Source organism: Pempheris klunzingeri, chromosome 3, assembly GCF_042242105.1.
Source record: "Pempheris klunzingeri isolate RE-2024b chromosome 3, fPemKlu1.hap1, whole genome shotgun sequence".
NCBI classification, from domain to species: domain Eukaryota; kingdom Metazoa; phylum Chordata; class Actinopteri; order Acropomatiformes; family Pempheridae; genus Pempheris; species Pempheris klunzingeri.
The window spans coordinates 900,365-922,601 of NC_092014.1; the positions used below are offsets into that span (position 1 = coordinate 900,365).

Below are 22,237 nucleotides of genomic sequence, written 5' to 3' on the forward strand. Positions count from 1 at the left end.
TAATTTTTTAGTCACATTCCTATTGTTAGTGCTATAGTCACTGTTAGTATGTTGGTTGCTGTTTCACAATCAATCAATCAATCTTTATTTATAAAGCGCCAATTCATAACAGCGTTATCTCAAGACGCTTTACATAAAGAGCAGGTCAGACCAAACTCTTTAATTAGAGAGAGACCCAACGATTCAGGAATTCAACATGAAGGATTCAAGAATCCCCACATGAGCAGCATCAGATATTATATTGAGCAACAGTGGAGGAAGAACTCCCCTTTAACAGGAAGAAACCTGGAACAGACCCAGACTCAATGTGGGCGGCTTCTGTAGGGGTCCACGTTGGGTGGAGGTTGGACAGAGAGAGAGAGAGACAGAGAGAGAGAGAGAGAGAGAGAGAGAGACAACACAAACAGCAACCAACGTAGTAACAGTGTCTACAGCACTAACAGAATGTGACTAACAGATTAGCAGTATGATATTATTGAAAAACACGATGAGTGGCCAACGATCCGCAGCAGTGATTCATGAACCAGAGAACCACATCAGCAGGACCAGGATCCACAGGATCCACAGGAACCTGAGACATGAGAAAGCACAGAAAGGCTCCGGGGAAGATAACAAGTTAGAGGCAGACATTTGGCTGACATGAGACATAATGATGGAGAGGAAGAGGAGGAGAGAGAATAGAGGAGCTCAGTGCATCATAGGAGTCCCCCGGCAGTCTGAGCCTATAGCAGCATAACTAGGGGCTGGTCTAAGGCCTGAGCCAGCCCTTAAATATATGCCTTGTCAAAAAGGAAGGTTTTTAGTCTACTGTTAAATGTAGAGAGGGTGTCGGCCCCCCGAACCCAGACTGGAAGGTTCCAGGTTCCACAGGAGAGGAGCCTGATAGCTGAAAGCTCTGCCTCCTGAACTACTTTAGAGGACTTTAGGAACCACCAGTAGACCTGCATTCTGGGAGAACAGTGCTCTAGTAGGGTAGTACGGTACTATGAGATCTTTAAGATATGATGGGGCCTGACCCTTAAGAGCCTTGTAGGTGAGGAGAAGGATTTTAAACTCTATTCTAGATTTTACTGGAAGCCAATGAAGAGAAGCCAGTACAGGAGAAAGATGGTCTCTTCTTTTAGTTCAGGTCAGAACAGGAGCAGCAGCGTTCTGGACCAGCTGGAGAGTCTTTAAGGACTTATTGGGGCAGCCTGATAATAATGAGTTACAATAGTCCAACCTAGAAGTGACAAATGCATGGACCAATGTTTCTGCATCATCAGTGGATATGATGGACCTGATTTTAACAACATTAGTAGATGGAAAAAGGCAGTTCTAGAAATCTGTTTAATGTGGGAGTTAAAGGACAAATCCTGATCAAATAAGACTCCAGATTCCTCACAGTGGAGCTGGAGGCCAGAGTGATGCCATCCAGAGCAGTTATGTTAGTAGAAAAGGTGTCTCTAAGGTGTCTGGGGCCGAGCAAAATAACTTCAGTTTAGTCTGAATTTAGCAGCAGAAAGTTGCTGCTCATCCAGGACTTTATGTCCTTAAGGCAGATTTGATGCAGATCAGATGCTTCCTGATAATATTATGTAGAGGAAGCATATATAAGATAAAGAGTATTGGTTCAAGCACTGAACCTTGTGGAACTCCATGTCTAACCTTAGTGTGGACAGAGGATTTGTTGTTAACGTGAACAAACTGAAATCGATCTAATAAATAGGACTTAAACCAGCTTAATGTGGTTCCTTTTATACCAATGAACTGTTCCAGTCTCTGTAACAGGATGTGATGGTCAATGGTGTCAATGGTGCTAAAGATGATGAATTACATTAGTTGGATCAAGTTTCTTAAGATAATTTGTCTGTATTCCCATCATATGTTCACTTTAGTGTTCTCTCGCAAAAGTAAGCTTATTTCTGACACAGGAGGTGAGTTGTGTTTATAGGGCCTGCTGCTGCAGGTGTGTCAGTGCTGCTGCAGGTGTGTCAGTCAGAAGAAACCTGATTTTAAAGGTGCAGTGTGTTAGATGTCAGGGGACCTATTAGCAGAATAAAGTCTTCATAATCATGTGTTCATTAGTGTATGATCACCTTAATGGAAACCCACCACAATCTGCAGTTCAGTCTCACCACTAGAAGCCACAACATCCTTCAGCTTTAAAAGAGTGAATATTATATGTATAAACTATATATATTATCACTATAATATTTAACAGGTCAGAATTGGTTGACTGAATATGTTTAAAGGAAACAAGATCAATCAAACAGCCAAAGTTTCTTGACAACGTAGCATTTGACACACCAAAGGTCACCGGCTGAAATCGAACCGTAACCTTTCTGCTATCAAGTCTATGTGCTGATCAGCAGAGAAGCTGAAAGTTTCCCTTATTTCTTTCAGTTCCTTCAAATACTGTTTTTATACCTTCAGTTTCTTTAACACTCAAACACACTAAGCCAGCCAAATACAATATGTAAATATTTGAATATATTTAAAAAAATAAAAAAGTTTCAGGTCTGTTTCTCAGCTTGTGTGCGATGTGACCAAAAGCTTAGTGGTCATTTCTCTCAAAAGAGCAAAATAAAATGGATGAGAGAATCAGGGCAGTACCTCTTTAACAACTTGTGTTCTCTCTCTCTCTCATTGATCCTGGGTCTGTTCCAGGTTTCTTCCTGTTAAAGGGGAGTTCTTCCTCCACTGTTGCTCAATATAATATCTGATGCTGCTCATGTGGGGATTCTTGAATCCTTCATGTTGAATTCCTGAATCGTTGGGTCTCTCTCTAATTAAAGAGTTTGGTCTGACCTGCTCTTTATGGAAAGAGTCTGGAGATAACACTGTTGTGAATTGGCAGTTTATAAATAAAGATTGATTTATTGATTTACCATGTTGTAAGAACAACAAAGTACAGCTAAGTACAACAACACTGGCGATGGAGGGTTTTCCACTGTGCTGTTGCTATGGTTACTGTAGTGAGGGACTTGATTGGCTGCTGTGATGAGGTCACGCTGAGCCTCAGTTTATACAGTGGACACGTGGAAACGGCCCCACCTGGTGGCCGACGGCAGCACTGCAGCCTTCTGGGTATTAACAGCAAGCAAGTGAATAAAGGAGTAGTGTCAGTAGTAGAAGTACTGCAGTATTCTCAGCTTCATTAAAGTATCAGTAGTAGAAGTACTGCAGTATTCTCAGCTTCATTATCAGTATCAGTAGTAGAAGTACTGCAGTATTCTCAGCTTCATTAAAGTATCAGTAGTAGAAGTACTGCAGTATTCTCAGCTTCATTAAAGTATCAGTAGTAGAAGTACTGCAGTATTCTCAGCTTCATTAAAGTATCAGTAGTAGAAGTACACAGGGATAATAAAACACCTCCCTCTGTTCTCTGGGATCAAACCTCAGAAACACTGAACCCTGTTCATCAGACGGGACACTCTGAAGCTGAGGTCACTAACTGGACCATTAGCAATAAATCATGAGGGGACTTTAAATGTGACGAGACGCTTCTATTTCAACCAGCTTTTCTAGTGTTTCCTGGTTGATCACGTGGGTTTGACACTACGTGGTGTCAGATCTGGGTCTAAAACCGCCGTACGTCCGTTATAAGCCTCAGTGCACTAACGGGGTGGCCTGTTTAGTGATTCACCTATTGGCTGTTTAAGCTGTAGATGCGTCTAGCTTATCTAACTACCTTCTTCCAAACACCTGCCCTACTTCCACTGATGAAGCACCCGGTAGAATAGTCTGTACCAGATACTAGCACCAGTCACGCCCGTTAACGGTAGCTCTCCTCTAAATGATCCGGGCTCTTGATGTATTAGCTAGGATAAAATTTATTGACCTTGTTAGGTCCCAAGGGCCTGTTGCTTTGCTGGGACTAGGGAAACCTGTTATGAGTCTTGATGTTAAACAATCTAACCTTTACTTCATATCCTAAGAAGATTTAGAATATTCAATGTCCACAATTGATCTTTAAATGCAGGTATTCTAACATTATTGCATAATATGGTAAACAGCGTACAATTTATTGTCAAAACTCTCATAAATTGATTTCTAATTGATTAACTAAACCTGATCTTGACTGATGCCTCCTTATGGGTTGCAGTCCAAATTGTAGAAGGAGAACAGGGAGAATCCACCCGGTACTTCCCTGCAGAGTTCAGGGAATCTGGATGAAAATGTCCAACTTTGTACAAAGTCTGGTGATTCACTCGTCGATCCTCAGCTGCAGGTTGACCAGGGGGCTCCCCGGCCAAAGCGGAAGTGGTCAGTCCCTTGTCCGCTGTCGATTCCTGTCTCAGCTTGGCGTTTTTAAAGCTGCTCAATTCTCACTTCTTGAAATTTTGTTTTTCTGAGTCTGCCGAAGTCCAACGAAGGTCTCAGCGTCAGGAATCTGTGTAGAACTGACCAAGGGATTCCTCTTTTCTTGACCTTTGTATACCTTCAATTCAACTTCCTACGTGCAGTTTGTCCCGTTCGCTAAGGCTGATGTTGGTTTGGCGTTCTAGTTCTATCAAAAAAAAGGAACTAAGTTATGGAGTTCCCATCAGTCTATTACACGTATAAAACATCGGTTGCTGATTACGCTTAATCATCGTTAAATGTCACGTTCACACCTCGTGATTTACCATTATAACACTTGGTCCTCATCTAACCTCTTTGACCTGACAAATCATGTTATAACCTTGATTCATTGTCATTATAAATCATCATTACATTTCTAAATCATTCAACATCATTCTTAAATCATATCATTTGTACAATACTCTTTCATTAATACATCTTTATGAATTACTCATTAATCAATACCACTGTAAAATAATAATCACTCACGCATACTTCATGTATTCTTCTTTTACTCATTTCAACACTGATTCAGCCTTCACACATTGCTGTTGTTCACACTCAGTCCACAGGGCTAAAAGGCCTCAAGAACAGTTTAAGGCAGTGAGGGGATTCAACCTTACTTGACAGTGCGTTTGAGATGGTTCAGACCAGATGTGACAGTTAAAGAAAAAGGGAAAAGCTGCTGCTGAACTTTATTTCTCTCAAGTTATGAACTTTGTTTTAAGACACAGTTATTCAGGAACTCTTTTATTGATTTTCTCTTCTTTTACTGAATGGGACTAGAGCGTTGTGCCTCTCTACAGTATTATGTGTCTGTTTACTGAAACGTTAAGTGACAATAGATGTTTTTGAATCACACTGAATTGATTTGACTTGACAGTCAGTTATTGATCACACGCAGACGCTGATACAACTACGAGGCTCCATCAACATAAATCACACTAACTCCAGTTAGACATGATGATGTTCCTTTGCTTTAATACATTTTCTAAATACTTCATCACGTACATGTTGACATGTACCAGAACATCTGGAGCTCTGCACTGACACACTCATCATGAATCAGTCTTCAGTCTTCATAAGCTGCTGATATTTACAGGACCGCACAAGAAAAAGAGAGAAGTTGAACTTCCTCCTCCTCAAACAGACACAACCGGACTGTGTTTCTTCATCTGTCATTTCCTTTAAACTCACAGCAATCGCCAAAAGCATCACAATGATCGTCACCGGCTCAGAGTGAGGAAGGACTCCGGTGTTTTCGGCCTCAGATCAGCATGTGCTCAACTTTGTAGGTACGTTTTTATTGCTGTCACATCGCTGTGAGCTGCTCTCTTTGCTGTCGTTTGGCGTGAGGCTTTATTCAAGAGCCGAAAGCTGGTGGAGCAGAAGCAAGAGAAGTGAAGATGGGGCAGGACTTCAGCTCTTTATGTGTGTGGTGTTTGTACTGAATGAGGGAACACTAAAGAAACACAAGACCCTCACTGTGTCTGCTCATTTTCTACCGTCTGGTACTGTTTTATTTAGTCCAGTCTTGTCTCCTGACTTCCTGTTTTAGCTTTGTGGTTTTTTTCTCTCTTGGTTGTTGGCTTCACTTCCCTGTTTACTTTAGTTTAGTTTAGTTCATGTGTATTTGAACCTTTATTTTCCCTTGTACTTTGTGTTTTGGATTCTTGTCTTTTTTGTGTGTTTTCTCTCAGTTAGAGCGACTTTCGGTTGTATTTTCCCAAAGAGAACTTTCATCAAAGACCATTTCAGCCAAGAATTAAACATTAAACATTAAACAGTCTCAGTTCTAAATGTGTAAGTTCTCAGTGGCATTGATCCTCTTAGACCTTGTTATGAAGAAATATCCAGGCAGCGAAGTGGCGTTAATACACCTTTTTATTATATACACTAATGACTATAAAGGCGGATGAGACAGAAATGACACTAGACAGACAACAATCAGGACAGAAGACTAACATTGCTGATAAACCCTTGGATTAGTGATAGTGAAATGAAAGTGAATACAGATTGTACCGGAGGACGAGGGGAACCCGTCTGACTTTAAGAACGTTGTAGTTAGAACCACAGAGGATCCACTGACTACTCTCCCTGTAGATTTAGATAGATCTCAGAGCTACACTGACACCAACTTGTGAACTAGCACCAGCTGTTATACTTCACGTGGGCCCTTGGTCCAGCAGCGACGCATCCAGCGGTGGTCCGCAGCCACACAGGCAGGGTCAGCTGTCAGCGTCCCTGGCAGGTTTCCAGGGGAGGAGGAGAGAGAGGAGCTCTCTCTCTAAGTCAGTTCAGGGTTAATTCACAGCCAGTTCACTGTTAAAGCATGGGTTTTCCTCTGTCACAGGACAGTCCAGGAGGTCATAGGGCAAGTGAGGCAGCCACACTACTGGTTCGACGGGCTACATCACTGACGATTGATTATTTTAAATATTATCAACTCATCATCTCGTCCATAAATGCTTTAAAATTATGAATTTGGCTGCTGAACTCTAAACTCCCGCGGATTGAGGGGTGATGGCGCCAACGCACAGAAGGTCTGCTCACTTCACCAACAGACTTGATCTGAACTCTGATCCTGAAGCATTTTATTAAATGAAATTCTATCTATCTATCTATCTATCTATCTATCTATCTATCTATCTATCTATCTATCTGTCTATCTATCTATCTGTCTATCTATCTATCTATCTATCTATCTATCTATCTATCTATCTATCTATAACAGTGTACAAATCCGTGTCAAAATGCCCTTCTCCTGTCAGCAGACGGGCTAAATATCTTCTGGCTAATAGAGCTTGCACACTTCAGAACTGCTGCTGGAAAAAGTCTTAGTGGAAACGCTGCACTAGCGTTGTGCTTTAACATTTTCAGTTTCCATTTAGAGGTGCTTTAACTCAAAGACTGTCCGAATCACACCAACACAGCTGCTGTGTCGGCCAATCACAGCTCCTGTTTCTGTTCTGATCCATCAGGTTTCCTGCTGCTTGAAAACACCGTCTGATCTCAGCAGGCAGCCACGATGACTCCAGAGGACCTGTTGAACACTCTGGACGGTTTAAAAGACGATGAATTCAGGAGCTTCAAATGGTTTCTGCAGCAGCTCGACAGCCTGGAAGGCTGCGGACCCATCAAAGTGTCCCAGCTAGAGGGGGCAGAGAGGAGGGACACAGTGGATCTGATGGTGAACACCTACAAACCTGATGGAGCTCTGAAGGTGACCAAGAAGGTTTTAGAGAAGATAAACAGGAACGATCTGGTGCAGAAGCTGTCAGACACCAGATCACCACCACAAGGTCAGTCACACTTTCTTCTGTTGGTATTTTCAGGCAAAAATACATTAAATCACGTCAAGAATCAGGAAATAACCACACAGGTGTGTGTATACTGTAGATCTGTATTAGGAAGGACAACAAACCACTACAATACAACCTTCCTTGTTCTGTAGGTCAAGAAAAGTCCAGTAAATACTGTCTGCTCAATTTAAATCTAAGTGCTCATTACTCCATTGTCTCACATTGATACCAAGCTTTATTTGTTCTTTTGCATAATCGGCTCTAAAACAGAATCTCTCTCATACACAGTTCAGGTGTTGATGGAAGGAAGGCGAGTTGTGGTTCCTGGTTCCTGATTATTTTTTCTGTTCTCAAGTAGCTGAAACTCAGAGAGCAGCAGGAGGCGCCACAGCCACGGCCCAGTGTGGAAGCGTCGTCAGCGCACCTCAGTTTAGCCATATTCATACTCAAGGGGATGCTCATATAAATGTCACCGTCAACAACACGAATGGTAAATGTTTTCAAATGTATACCTTATTATTTGTAGTCATTTATTTGCCTGAAAGGTAAGAACTGAAATGCCTTTAATGATTCTTCTATGTTGCATGTTTCTGCTTCAGTCCAACCTCCTGCCAGGACAGAAGACACCAACGATGTCTCTCCACAAACTGAAGGTACGGTGCTGTTTAAAGGAAAATCATTTCACTTTTATATCTCCCATCCTCTTGGGTTCGTTAAAGAATTCTAGTTGCACCGACAGATTTCTGTCTGTAGAAAGTAAAAGAGAGTTTGATGAATTAAATAATATCAATGAATCAATCTTTATTTATATAGTCTAAATTCAAACAATCAAATCACATGTGAAGGATCAGTGTCTGTGTAAATAACCACACAGGAGATAGGCTTAAACCAGTGTCGTATCTTCTCTGATGATGATGATGTGCAGCTGATGAAAGGAAACTTCCGCTGACAACGACTTAATGAATAAAAATAGGTTTATTGCAAAAAGGTCAGTTGTCTAACAGGCACCATGGAAGCCTGAGAAGACGTTCAGCCAATTGTAGGAACAGACAGCATAACCCCTAGCCAAATCTACTGCCTTTGTCCTCGTCTCCTCCTGAGCCCACTCTGTGGCCACATTATATACTCTTCTTGACCACCTAGCTCAGCATCTGGTGTCTTTGTTAAAATGCAAAGGAATGTAACATAAACATCTGCTTTTCTCTGTGTCCAGATAAGGAGGTAAAGGTCAGGTCACTCCTGCCTAGGTCATGCTTTCCCAGGTCTGATTCCTTTAGATAAACAAACACAGATCCCAATACTGACACAATCGTAAACAACACTCCTTTGATGCACCCACCAGATACTACATATCCCCCCTTCGGGACTTATCTAGAGTCCCGAAAAAGAACGGAAGGGCAACACAGTCATAATCACAAATTATTGTTTACGAGTCACCTGATGTCACTCACTGATCACTTAAACATTCCCTTCCATGTGCACTCATTAGAGCATAACCTTAGCAATACAGTAATTTATTGGAGTGTGAGAGCGAAAAACCCGTCAGGCAGCCATCTTACTGATAACATCCTTCAAACACTTTAGACAGGAAAACTCTCTCTACAGTCCCTCTGCCCTAGGCGACTACATAAGGTACTCCAAGCCAATTGAAAAAAGAAAGAAGAAGGGTTTTGACGATGGTGGTGTAGGAACCAATGAAAGCAAATACACATGGGAAACTCAGAAATAAAAAATAAAAAGTGTCCAAAGTCCGGCTGGTCGACCCATCGCACCATTCAATGGACCTTTCCCTACCTAACCAATACTATCCCTGGACGTCAAAACAAAATAAACACCTGAGGTCCCACTGTATTCACATCATAACAGAACATCCTACACAAAGAGTATTGAGTATTACCCATAGTTAGACAAAACTCCAGACATTATATACGATCATTCAGACGTCATTTCTAATCTCATAATAACATACAAAGTAGCTATTGACATCACAGATCATAATACAATAAAACAAAATCCAATTTTGTACATTGTATAAGAACCATATTTCAAACTATTAAACATCCTCTGCGTGATATGCTAATCCAAATTTATTACAATGTTCTTGTTCAGGGTCCCCATCCATGGTCACTGTCCATTTGTGATTGTTTGAGTCCATTTTATGCAGTAGGGATCCCTGGACAAGCAGTCACCCTCATAGTGTTCTCTCAGCTATTGTCCTGAGAAGAAAGAAAACAACAACCAGTATCTCTTGCACATACGTCAAATACAACAATATGTTGTCACTTCATTCTCATGATTTCACCATATTCCAATTTATGTTTCCATTTTCCAATTTTATGTTTCCAATTTATTCCCTTTCCAGTTTAAGCCTATATGTTGACAGATCTGAAGATCTTAATACGATTTTTCAACAGTCCCTTCATTTTATCACAAAAACCTTCGTTGCAGATGATACACAACTGCTAAACACTATTTAATTTCCAAATTTTGAAAAATTATTCACACCATTTTATCCAAATTATCCTTACAATTGTATTCACAAACTCTTTACCCTTGTCTGATAATACCTACTTATGACCTCATCTATCTGCTCAAGCAACTACAGTGTCCAAAATCCATACTCTTTTGTAATCCTTCTCTTAACTACCCCCCTTGCAACATGAGTTAGCTCATTTGCTTCCTGGATCATCAAACTTAGCAGACCTGTTGATGCTACCATCAGCCTTCATGCTTTCACCACAGACCAGTAGAATCTTGAATAGCACCTCATCCAGTCCATCTGCTCCTGTAACTGCTTTTGCAGCTTCATCAGCCACTTTATTGCCCTGTGTGACCTTTGACATGTCCTTTTTGTGAGCTACACCTAACTATAGCTGTTTCCTTCAGTTCCATCATTACATGCAACACTTTCATTATCTGAGCATAATACTACATAGAAGAACCCTCTGTTTTCTGAAATGCTCAATTTTTTTTTCAATTTTTTCACAACATATGCAACTCCTGTATATACTATCACTCTCTTTCCTTCTGCCAACATACATACTTCCATCTTACTTACTTATTCTTTCCTTCCACTTTTTCAACACAAACTTACTTCCCTGGACTTCCACTACTGAAGCTAAATCTATCCCTGCTGCAGTTTTAATAATCTTTAATCTAGTTGAGACTGCTCCTTCTTTTTGTCATCCTCCAGTTGCAGTTGACTAAGTTTCCTAAGAGTTTCCTGGTCCTGTTTTTTCTGATCATCTTCCTTTTTCCTACATAGCTCAACTTGATGTGCTATATGATCTGTGTAGACGCCTTTCGTCATACTCCCAAGACCAACCACTTCAGCAAGCTTACTCCTCACAGGCAGAGGCAGCCCTTGTTGCAACTTCACTCGCAAAATTGACTGCTCCATTTGGTTTGCATCTGGATCTCGCCCTGTGACATTCCTCCACACCTGATGAGCTCTGGACACATAGGCCCTCGGGTTCTCCTGTGGCCCCAGTGGCTCAATAAGAATATTATCAGGGTGTACATTTGTCGGAAATGTATCTTTCAATGCTCTCCACACTCGGCCTCTGCTTGCAGCAAACAACTCTGGATCGCTCACAGCAGTCCTCACATAACGATTAAGTCCTGCCCTCTGCAAGATCTCTTCCATAGCTGAAACTCCAAGAAGATTAGCTAGAAGTCTCTTGATGTCTCCCATAGCAGGCTGAGTTCCTATCAAAACTTCCTCCAACTTCGAAATCCAAGGATGTGCTCCATCTTGAAGAATAGGCAATTTTTCAAGAATGTCTGACATATCTGTATTCTTCCAAGGCCTATACTCCAGATTCTGACCTTGAACAATCACTGGACACATCTTATCGGATTCCTGTCCCTTTCTTGGACGTAAGGCATACCCCAAAACACCTGATTTTGGAGACTTTTTCTTCCTTAATTTTTTCTCTATTGTCTGCAGCTCCTGTAATTGATTCTCCAGGGCTCTTTGACTTTCCATACAGGTAGATTCTTCCAGGTCCAAAAGACATCTATCCATAGTAACCTTAACCTCTCTTAGAGCCTGCTGTCTTTCATAATCTCTCCCAGTACTAGATGCTGCTGGAAAGAAATACGAAGTGCCCTCGATATCCAGGTCCTCATTACTATCTCCTTTATCGCTCTCATCAGTGTCATTCCTTCCTGCAGTCATCCTCCTCTGTGATCTACAACCTCTTCTTTCTGCTGTAACCAACAACCGCTTAATTGCTGGGACGTATCCACCAACAGCTCCATCTGAATCTTCCCTACTTTCTTCTCCCATTTCCATCCTTCTGAATCTCACTCCACTCAAACCTTCTAAATATGCCTTCTTTTGTTTGCTTTTAGAGCTTGGGTACGTTTTTATAGTTGTCTTAGCTTTTCCCATCTCTATCACTTGCTCATCCTCATTTTCAATGTAATAATTACCCTCCTGGCTAATCACTGGAAGCTGAGGATAAACATTAGCAAACTTCACCTTCTCCTCATAAGGTGGAGGCCTCTTTACTGGGGCTGTATGTGAGAAGGGTGCATTAACCTTTGCCACTAACTTTTCTGTTTCCCTTGTATTCTTCTCTATTTCTTCTACACCTCTTTCCCTTCTTTCCTTTATAGCTTGCAACCATTTCTGTCCCTCATTGTAAAACAATTGCAGAATGCCAAGCTCTCTCTTTCTCTTCTCCTTGCGTTTCTGTCCCTTCCTACCTTTCTTTTGCCCTGCCTTGTATGTAGATACAAGAACTTGCATTGTTTTAATGACATCCGGGTTAAGAGTCCCTTCCACTGGCCAAGGTTGATCAATATCAGGCCAACGCTTACTCCATTTCTCTGACATCTTGGTGATACCTTTAATGAGTGGATTATTCTTCTGCACTACTTCAATTGGGGTTATTACTTTAGAACTTTTACCATCCATAGTTGATTAAACTATTTTTACCTAACTCTTCTTAAATCAAATTAGATCATGCTCAGACAATGAAACCCACATCAACATCTCTCAGCTATTTGAGCACACTCAACCCAAACGCCAGCAATCTGATCAAAATATGCAGGTGGATACTTGCAATTACTTTAAAAGAGTTCGTGGATAAATTGCACCAAATCAATTCAGTATCATCTGCAACCCTTGATATCTGTGAATCACCGTCAGAAGTGTTCTCCCCTGTTGTACACACATTATCTGTCAACGTTTAGGTTATTGTATGCTAATGTAACATATCTTCTCATGAAAGTTTCTGTTTGGACAGCAACTACTTTGGACACCATTCTATTAATGTATCATTAACATAACACTTTAGAGAGTGTATACTTATTCTACTCTGAAATATGTAATCACTCTTTAATGTGATATGGCCTTAAGTCTCTTCTCCTATTTCTTCATCTCTCTATCTTCCACAGAGAGAAAAGAACAAACAAAGGGGAAGGGCTCTCTTGCCACTCCTCCTTCTAAAAGAAGCAAACTAAATGGCCTTCAAAAATTAAGCAACTTCCTTTGCTCCGCCTCTTAAACTTAACCACAACTTCCAGTCTACTCTGACCATCAGAGAGTGAACATCTAGCTCAAACTTGCTTGAGGACCAGACAGACCCAGTTTAATGAGAAAAATTTGAGCAAACCTCCAAACAACCAAAATACAAACTTTGTCCTCTGACAACTAAACACCTTTCAGAAGTTATCCCTTTCCTTTATTTTACTTCTTAAACTCATGTCTCTCCATGCTTGTGTACCTAAAATGTCCTCACTGGTCTCTCCACTCCTCCACAGACTCAGTAAAGGCTCATATGCTTTATCAGATGTAAAAACGTCCTCTTATGAGGCTCATGTCTTCTCTTGTATGTACTAAGTCCTCTTGTTCATAAGGCTCACGTGTTTTACAAACGTCCTCTTATGAGGCTCATAGAATTTACAAATATCCTTTTATGGGACTCATACTCATTTATCAATTATATAAAATGTCCCTTTATGAGAGGGCTCATACTTTTTTACCATTAATGAAACTAAAATATCTCCTCCTTATATCTTCTTAACCTTTCCTATAGTTAATCACACCATATCTATATCTATTTACTAACAATCCATTACAGCCAAACACATTGGTAACTTTTACACACCGCCTTCTACACACAACTGCAGTATCACTCATCAACCTCACACACACACACTCACTCACAGGATATCCAACAGACAAAAACTCCTTAACTGACAAACATCAATCCCCACAAAACATCAAAAGCGCTTGTTCCAAAACTTCTAAATCAACTAATTGTCCTCTATTTCCCTAAAAATGTCTTACTTTGGCCAAACTTCTTCAAAACAATTTGTCACCTTAACAAATGACTTCACATGCTCAGTGTACACTATTCTCTTCTGGGCTCTTTTCACCCTTTTTCACTTTTCTCAACTTTATTTTCTGTCTCTTCTGTTAGGCCTATATCTTCTCTTTATTTCATCTCTTTATTTCATCTCTTTTCCTTTATTTCTCTCTTCTCTTTATTTCTCTTGTCTTCCCTTTTTACCTCTTCTTATCTCTCTTTATATTTTGCCAATTCCTCTGGGCCCAGAGCTATTTATTTCCTCTTTTCCTTATACCAATTCGACTATCTCTCAAAGCCAACTTTCACTTCAGTATCTAATTTACACATGTCTTACCGTTAAGAAGATGTGGGCCCTGTCTTCATTAATCTTGCATGGTTATTTAGCCTACTTTATCGTTACTAGTTCTGCTATTCTACACTTTTACTTCAACTTTTACTTCTCTTTTCTCTTTAACTCTTTTCTCTTTAACTCTTTAACTTCTTCAACTCTTATTTCTCCTTTACTTCTTTAACTTCAACTTTTAACTTCTTTACTTCTTTATCTCTATCTTCTTAATCCTTGCTTCTTTATCTCTATCTTCTTTACTTCTGTAGCTTCAACTTCTATTTCTCTAACTCTATCTTAATTCCCCTTTTTACCCCAATTTAGACGGAATATCACTCTCAACATCAACACATCATCGTCCACACAGTTAAGTATACAGTGCAGCCACCAGCAGCATAACAGCCTCAAAGAACCAACCAGTACCCCACTTAGTGAGAAAACACTCACCCGACGTCGTATGGAGCAGGAGTTGGTCAACTGAATTCTGTCAGCAGTCAGAGCCACATCTGCAATCCTGTTCGTGACGCCAAATTTGTCGTATCTTCTCTGATGATGATGATGTGCAGCTGATGAAAGGAAACTTCCGCTGACAACGACTTAATGAATAAAAATAGGTTTATTGCAAAAAGGTCAGTTGTCTAACAGGCACCATGGAAGCCTGAGAAGACGTTCAGCCAATTGTAGGAACAGACAGCATAACCCCTAGCCAAATCTACTGCCTTTGTCCTCGTCTCCTCCTGAGCCCACTCTGTGGCCACATTATATACTCTTCTTGACCACCTAGCTCAGCATCTGGTGTCTTTGTTAAAATGCAAAGGAATGTAACATAAACATCTGCTTTTCTCTGTGTCCAGATAAGGAGGTAAAGGTCAGGTCACTCCTGCCTAGGTCATGCTTTCCCAGGTCTGATTCCTTTAGATAAACAAACACAGATCCCAATACTGACACAATCGTAAACAACACTCCTTTGATGCACCCACCAGATACTACACCAGCTTAATGCAGTTCCTTTTATACCAGTGAACTGTTCCAGTCTCTGTAACAGGATGTGATGGTCAATGGTGTCGAAAGCAGCACTCAGGTCTAACAAGACCAGGACAGAGAGGAGTCCTCTGTCTGATGCACTCAGGTCTAACCAGACCAGGACAGAGAGAAGTCCTCTGTCTGATGCCATAAGGAGGTCTGTAACCTTCACCAGTGTCTCTGTGCTGTGGTTCGCTCTAAAACCTGACTGAAAATCCTCAAATAGACTATTAGAGTTTAGAAAGTCACACAACTGATTAGCTACGACTTTCTCCAGGATCTTGGAGAGAAAGGGAAGGTTGGATAAAGGTCTATAGTTGCTAACACACCTGAATCAAGAGTAGGCTTTTTCAGGAGAGGTTTAATTACTGCTACTTTAAAGGACTGCGGTACATAGCCTGTTAGTAAAGACTGAATTGTCATATCCAGTAAGGACGTGTTAATTAGGGGCAGGACCTCCTTAAGTAGTCCAGTAGGAATGGGGTCTAGGAGACATGTTGACAGTCTAGATGAGGAGATTCTTGAGGCCAGTTCAGGAAGATCAATTGGAGAAAAACAGTCCAGATGCACATTAAGTCCAACAGCTGTTTCCATGGTTCCTGAGTCTGAAGTTGGATCAGAGCCTGTTGAGGGCAGGAGGTGATGAATTTAGTCTCTAATAGTCAGAATTTTATCATTAAAGAAGCTCATGAAGTCGTTGCTGCTGAGCTCTAAAGGATCACAAGGATCAGTGGAGTTCAGGCTCTTTGTCAGCTTGGCTAACGTGCTGAACAGAAATCTAGGGCTGTTTTTATTCTCTTCTATCACTGAGGAGTAGTAGGATGCTCTGGCACCACAGAGGGCCTTTCTAGAGGTTTTCAGACTGTCTTGCCAGATCAAGCGGGAGTTATACCAGGGAGCTTGTCTCTTTTCTTTAATTATCTTCTTTTTTAGAGGGGTGATGGAGTCGAGTGTCATTCGCAGGGAGACTGAAGCTCTATCATTATATCATCATCATCATCATCGACGTCCACATGAATATTAAAGTCACCTACTAGAATTACTTTGTCTGCACTAAGGACCAAATCTGATAGAAACTCTGAGAACTCAGTTATGAATTCAGAGTCCGGACCAGCAGGGCAGTACACTGTGACAAAGTGGCCCTGCTGGACTCCAAGACAAAGGTGGAGCAACACAGCTTCCTCCACCTGTAACTGTGAAATTCTGCTTGACTTGAGTTTAGTTGTTTCTTGTCTCTATTCATGTCCCACAGATCAGATTGTTCCAGTACCAGAGCCTCATCCCATCTCGTATTACCAACAGAAGCTTCAGTCAAACCTCCAGGATAAGTTTATGTGTGTACAGCAGGGGTGGTTACAGAAGAGGGACGAGCAACCTCTGGATGATATCTACACAGAGCTGTACGTCACAGCTGGGGGTGACGTACACATCAACAAACAGCATGAGGTCAGGCAGATTGAGGCGGTGGTGAAGCCATCAGGAACAGAGACATCAATAAAACCCAGTGACATGTTCAAACCCCCCTCTGGAAGATATAAACCCATAAGAACTGTGCTGACCAATGGAATTGCAGGAATTGGCAAAACTTTTCTTGTACGAAAGTTTGTGCTGGACTGGACTGAAGGAAGAGCCAATCAAGATGTGCATCTGATATTCACCTTCACCTTCCGCCAGCTGAATTTATGGAAGGGACAAAAGTTTAGTTTGGCAGAACTAATTCATGAATGTATCACAGAGACCAGAGGCATCAAGAAAGAAGCTCTGAATTACATCTTTACATCTCTGCAGTCATCAGGAAACACCAACTATGACAAGAGTGAATTCAAACTCCTGTTTGTTTTGGATGGACTGGACGAGAGCCGCCTTCAGCTGGACTGTTCAACCAATAAAACTCAGGCATGCTCAACCAATGAAAACCAGGACTCAGAGTTTAACGTGACAGAGTCCACCTCAGTGGATGTGCTGCTGTCAAACCTCATCAAGAGAAGACTGCTTCCTTCTGCTCGTCTCTGGATAACCACACGACCTGCAGCGGCCAGTCAGATCCATTCTGACTTTGTTGACGTGATGACAGAGGTCAGAGGGTTCACGGGCCCTCAGAAGGAGGAGTACTTCAGGAAGAGATTCACAGATGAGGAGAAAGCCGACAGAATCATCTCCCACATCAAAACATCACGAAGCCTCCACATCATGTGCCACATCCCGGTCTTCTGCTGGATCACTGCTACGGTTCTGGAGGATTTGTTGACCAGAGCAGGAGGAGAGCTGCCCAAGACCCTGACTGAGATGTACGCAGAATTCCTGGTGTTTCAGATTGATCAGACAAAAGATAAGTACGGCCCAGAAAAGTGCTTTCAGTACATTAAGTCATTAGCAAAACTGTGTTTCCACCAGCTGGAAGAGGGCAAACTGATCTTCTATGAGAAAGATCTAAAAGAGAGTGGCATTGATGTCAGTGGAGCCTCAGTGTGCTCAGGAGTCTTCACTGAGATCTTTAAAGAGGAACGTGGGAGGAAGAATGATGAAGACAAGATGTTCAGCTTTGTCCATCTGAGTGTTCAGGAGTTTCTGGCGGCTCTCTATGTGGAGATGTCACTGACTAACAGAAACAAGAATGTGATGGCTGAACCAGGACAAACCTGTGTGGAACGTGTGCTAACGCTCTTCAATAAAACATCTGTGACAAAGGTCCACAGGTTTGCTGTGGACAAGGCCTTACAGAGTCCAAATGGACACCTGGACTTGTTCCTGCGCTTCCTCATGGGTCTTTCTGTGCAGACCAATCAGGATCACCTTCAAGGCCTACTGAAAAAGGAAAGAACCTCAAGAACCAATCAGAAAACTGTCAAATACATCAAGAAGAAGATCAGTGAGGATCTGTCCCCAGAGAGAAGCATCAACCTGCTCCACTGTCTGAATGAACTGAATGATTGTTCTCTGATGGAGGAGATCCAACAGCACCTGACATCAGGAAGTCTCTCCACAGATAAACTGTCTCCTGCTCAGTGGTCAGCTCTGGCCTTCATCTTACTGTCATCAGAAGAAGATCTGGACGAGTTTGACCTGAAGAAATATTCTGCTTCAGAGGAGGCTCTTCTGAGGCTGCTGCCAGTGGTCAGAGCCTCCAGCAAAGCTCTGTAAGTGCACAGATACTAACTGTATGACATTAGATTAGATTAGATTAGATTAGATTAGATATTACAGAGTACAGGTGGTGAGACAACAAAACAACAACAAATATAAATGCAGAATGTACAATGTTGATACATAAATAAATAAGATGTATGCAGATGATGTGTTTGCTTGTTTAGAGTCTGAACTAGTTTAAATTGGAGTAAAGTGATAAGATCTAGTTGTTTCAATATCTCCAAACGTGAATGAAGTCATGCAAGATAAAAAAAAAACTGTTCCTTTAGAGATAAAATTAACTTCTGTAGATTATTGTAACCTCTATAATAAGATCGAGAGCTGTTTAATTGTTCAGTTTATCACCTCAGTAAAGGCAACTACAGACATGTGATTAAACAGTATCAGTGTTTGTCTTTATCACTAACTCCTCTTCAGGCTGAGTGGCTGTAATCTGTCAGAGAGAAGCTGTGCAGCTCTGTCCTCAGCTCTCAGCTCCAAGTCCTGTAATCTGAAAGAGCTGGACCTGAGTAACAACGACCTGAACAATTCAGGAGTGAAGCTGCTCTCTGCAGGACTGGAGAGTCCACGCTGCACACTGGAGACTCTCAGGTCAGGATTCAGCTTTTGTTCAACAGATAAACATTTAAATATTGCATAACATGCAAGTTGATGATCATAAGTAAGATACCAAGGACATATATGATCAAACTATGTTGATTATGATTAAAAACAATGAAGTACCAATTTTCTCTGAACTTCAGCGGCAATGGCTCAAATCAATATCTGTAGTATGAAAGCTCTTGTTCATAATGACAAACCCACAGACAATTAGCACATGACTTCTTCAGCTCCATGGACTGTTTGTGTCTTCCACTCATTATTATGTTGTTTTATGATGGCAAGAGGCAGCTGTTTTATTAAACAGACCCTGATAAACCCACTGTACTCTACCTGTCCAGCAGCAGTCAAGTGGATAAAGAAAATGTGTTGTTTTTGATTCCATTGAGGACAGCTGTGTGTGTGTGTGTGTCTCCAGGCTGTCAGGCTGTCTGGTCACTGAGGAAGGCTGTGCTGCTCTGGCCTCAGCCCTGAGCTCCAACCCCTCCCATCTGAGAGAGCTGGACCTGAGCTACAACCATCCAGGAGCCTCAGGAAAGAGGCTGCTGTCTGCTGGACTGGAGGATCCACGCTGGAGACTGGAGACTCTCAGGTAGGACCAGACAACAAGAGCTCACACTCTGTTTCTCTGTCACACTGACAAGCTGAGGACTGTTGGCTCTCAGTCTGCAGCAGCAGCACTGCTGATAACAGTGAGGACAGTAGCTGATGTGCTGAGAGTCCCTGCCCCCCTCAGACTGACCTCTTTCAGTCACACTACAAGATGATCACCAGTAGATACCATATAATAATAATAATAATAATAATAATAATTCTCTATTTTCTCTGAGAACCTTGACAATGTTTTGTTCATGTTGCTGAAACATTGAGTGTCATAGTTCGTTCTTGGAGGTAAGTGAAGCAGATACGCTTCACTTTGGGGGATTAATTAATTGCTCTAGTCTGGATTGGGGAACCACCTCCAAATTCTGAAGACAAAGGAAAATTTCAACTCAAATTAAACAATAAACCAATCTAATCAATCTCACAATCAGAAGTAGTAAATTCTCCAGACATCTGACTGAAAATAAAGGCAGATCATTTATCAATAGCTAAATGTCTGTTGAAAATAGATTAAATGACTGTTAATAAACAACATTAAATGGAGCAAAGTCCTAAGTGGGTGGCAGTGAATGCAGTGAAACTTTCACACCAGAGGACGCTGAGAAATGATCACTTCTCCAATTTAAACTTTACGTTGTGTAGATGCAGCAGCCAGTGTCTCCTTTATAATTTCAGGTTTATTGCAGAAACGCAAGAAAAGCAGAAAAAACAGATGTGGCTAATACATCACTAAACACTTCCTTCATGAAAAAATGGCCATATACAGAGACTTACTATTATTATTATTATTACCCCCACCACCACCACCACCATAACCCTCAGTAGCATTTCAGTCCCTGTCAGCACCAGTAACGTTTGCCTGAGGCAGTCAGAGGTCACTGGAGAAAGATCCGTCTGTCCAGAAGGATCCCTCCTCTGTTTCTTCTCCTGAACCTTCTAACTTTGTTTAAAATGGTATTTCAGGGAGTTTTTCCTTATCGAGGGCAGAGGGTGCTGTACAGATTGTAAAGCTCCTTCACATCACGTCACATATCATCATTTTCTCCTGAGTATTTGACGTGAAGTCGGATGGAATCTGTCTGTTGCTTGTTTTATAAAAGCAGCTGTTTTGTCTGGATGGTGGATCTGAGTGAGGAAGCTTCTGAAGGTTCATCCTGACTCTGTTTCTTCCTGCAGGCTGGACCATGGTGGAGAACAGAGGCTGAAGCCTGGTCTGAGGAAGTGTGAGTGTGTTCACTTTGATTCATGAAAACAAAGCAGCAGCTGTTAAAGTCATTCTAAATGTGTCATTTAATAAGTTAGTAAGGAGTCATAGACTCTTTGGTCAGGATGCCATTACTCCACCATATCTTTACCTGATAATACTTGTTTGCTGTTATATTGATGGTCTTAGTATCATATACAGGACCTTTAAATCAAAGCTTGTGAATCTGCATCCAACTCTCAGTTTGAAAGAAGTTAATAAAGCAACAAATAAACCCATCAGGTGATAAACTGCTGCTGTATTCTGTCGTCTTCAGACTCCTGTGAACTCACAGTGGACACAAACACAGTGCACAGAAACCTCAAACTGTCCGACAACAACAGGACGGTGACAGTGGTGGAGGACCAGCAGCCATATCCTGATCATCCAGAGAGGTTTGAGGACTGGCCTCAGCTGCTGTGTACAGACGGTCTGACTGGTCGCTCCTACTGGGAAGTGGAGTGGAGGGGGGGTATTTATATCTCAGTGAGCTACAGAGGAATCAACAGGAAAGGAAACATTGGTGACTGCTGGTTTGGAGGAAACAATCAGTCCTGGAGTCTGAGGTGCTTTAATGATGAAAGTTATTCAGTCAGTCATGATAATAAACAAACAGACCTTCCCTCCTCCTCCTCCTCCTCCTCCTCCTCCTCCTCCTCCTCCTCCTCTAACAGAGTAGCAGTGTACCTGGACTGGCCTGCCGGCTCTCTGTCCTTCTACAGAGTCTCCTCTGACTCACTGATCCACCTCCACACCTTCAGCACCACCTTCACTGAGCCTCTGTATCCTGGGTTTGGGTTCTGGTTATGGACACATGGTTCCTGGGTGTCTCTGTGTTCACTGTAGGAGGGAGAGAAACTCTCACTGCTGACAAACACACAATGTGTTTGTACGTAAATCAGCTCAGAATGATGAGAAAGCATCTCATTCCTTTATTCTAGTTTTCTGGTGAATGTGCAGCTCGTCCGTGGTTTAAAAACCCTTTAAGTTTGTTTTGATTCAGGATTTTGGGACAAACGTTAAGATTTTAGTTTGTCATTTTCAGTTTGAGTTCTTTCGTCATACAAATACACATGAAGCTAGAAAAAAACATGTTCCACACAAAGAAATGCACCAAGGGCCTTTCACCATGTGACCTTTCTTGAATTATCCTTTAAACTGTCACCTTGTCATCATGTGTGGATCTAAAAGTGTTTTGTCTCTCACCACACTGAAATAAGGTCCCTCGGGGCCCACCGGAGAGGACGGACTTTGTCTCTGAAGTGGAGACAAACACAACTTAAATGGAGCTTGACACACTCCAGTTTCCTGTCCCTCCACTGAAGCTCAGCAGGGATTATAAACC

At 41.7% G+C, this 22,237-nt stretch overlaps 1 protein-coding gene across 1 annotated transcript; it reads left to right on the forward strand.

The window, feature by feature from the left end:
* Positions 1-5,556: 5,556 nt before the first annotated feature.
* On the forward strand, positions 5,557-21,738 carry LOC139198883 (protein NLRC3-like). Its single transcript, XM_070827861.1, has 8 exons — positions 5,557-5,605; positions 7,308-7,599; positions 13,401-13,458; positions 16,575-18,436; positions 18,864-19,037; positions 19,465-19,638; positions 20,826-20,872; positions 21,170-21,738. Exons 2-8 carry the CDS (start codon positions 7,355-7,357, stop codon positions 21,736-21,738), a joined length of 3,129 nt encoding a protein of 1,042 aa, XP_070683962.1. The 5' UTR covers positions 5,557-5,605; positions 7,308-7,354.
* Positions 21,739-22,237: the final 499 nt, after the last annotated feature.

Coding starts and splice junctions, on each gene's coding strand:
- LOC139198883 (XM_070827861.1), top strand. CDS start 7,355: ATGACTCCAGAGGACCTGTTGAACACTCTGGACGGTTTAAAAGACGAT. Junction 18,437..18,863: donor AGAGCCTCCAGCAAAGCTCT/GTAAGTGCACAG, acceptor ACTCCTCTTCAG/GCTGAGTGGCTGTAATCTGT. Junction 19,639..20,825: donor TGGAGACTGGAGACTCTCAG/GTAGGACCAGAC, acceptor TTCTTCCTGCAG/GCTGGACCATGGTGGAGAAC.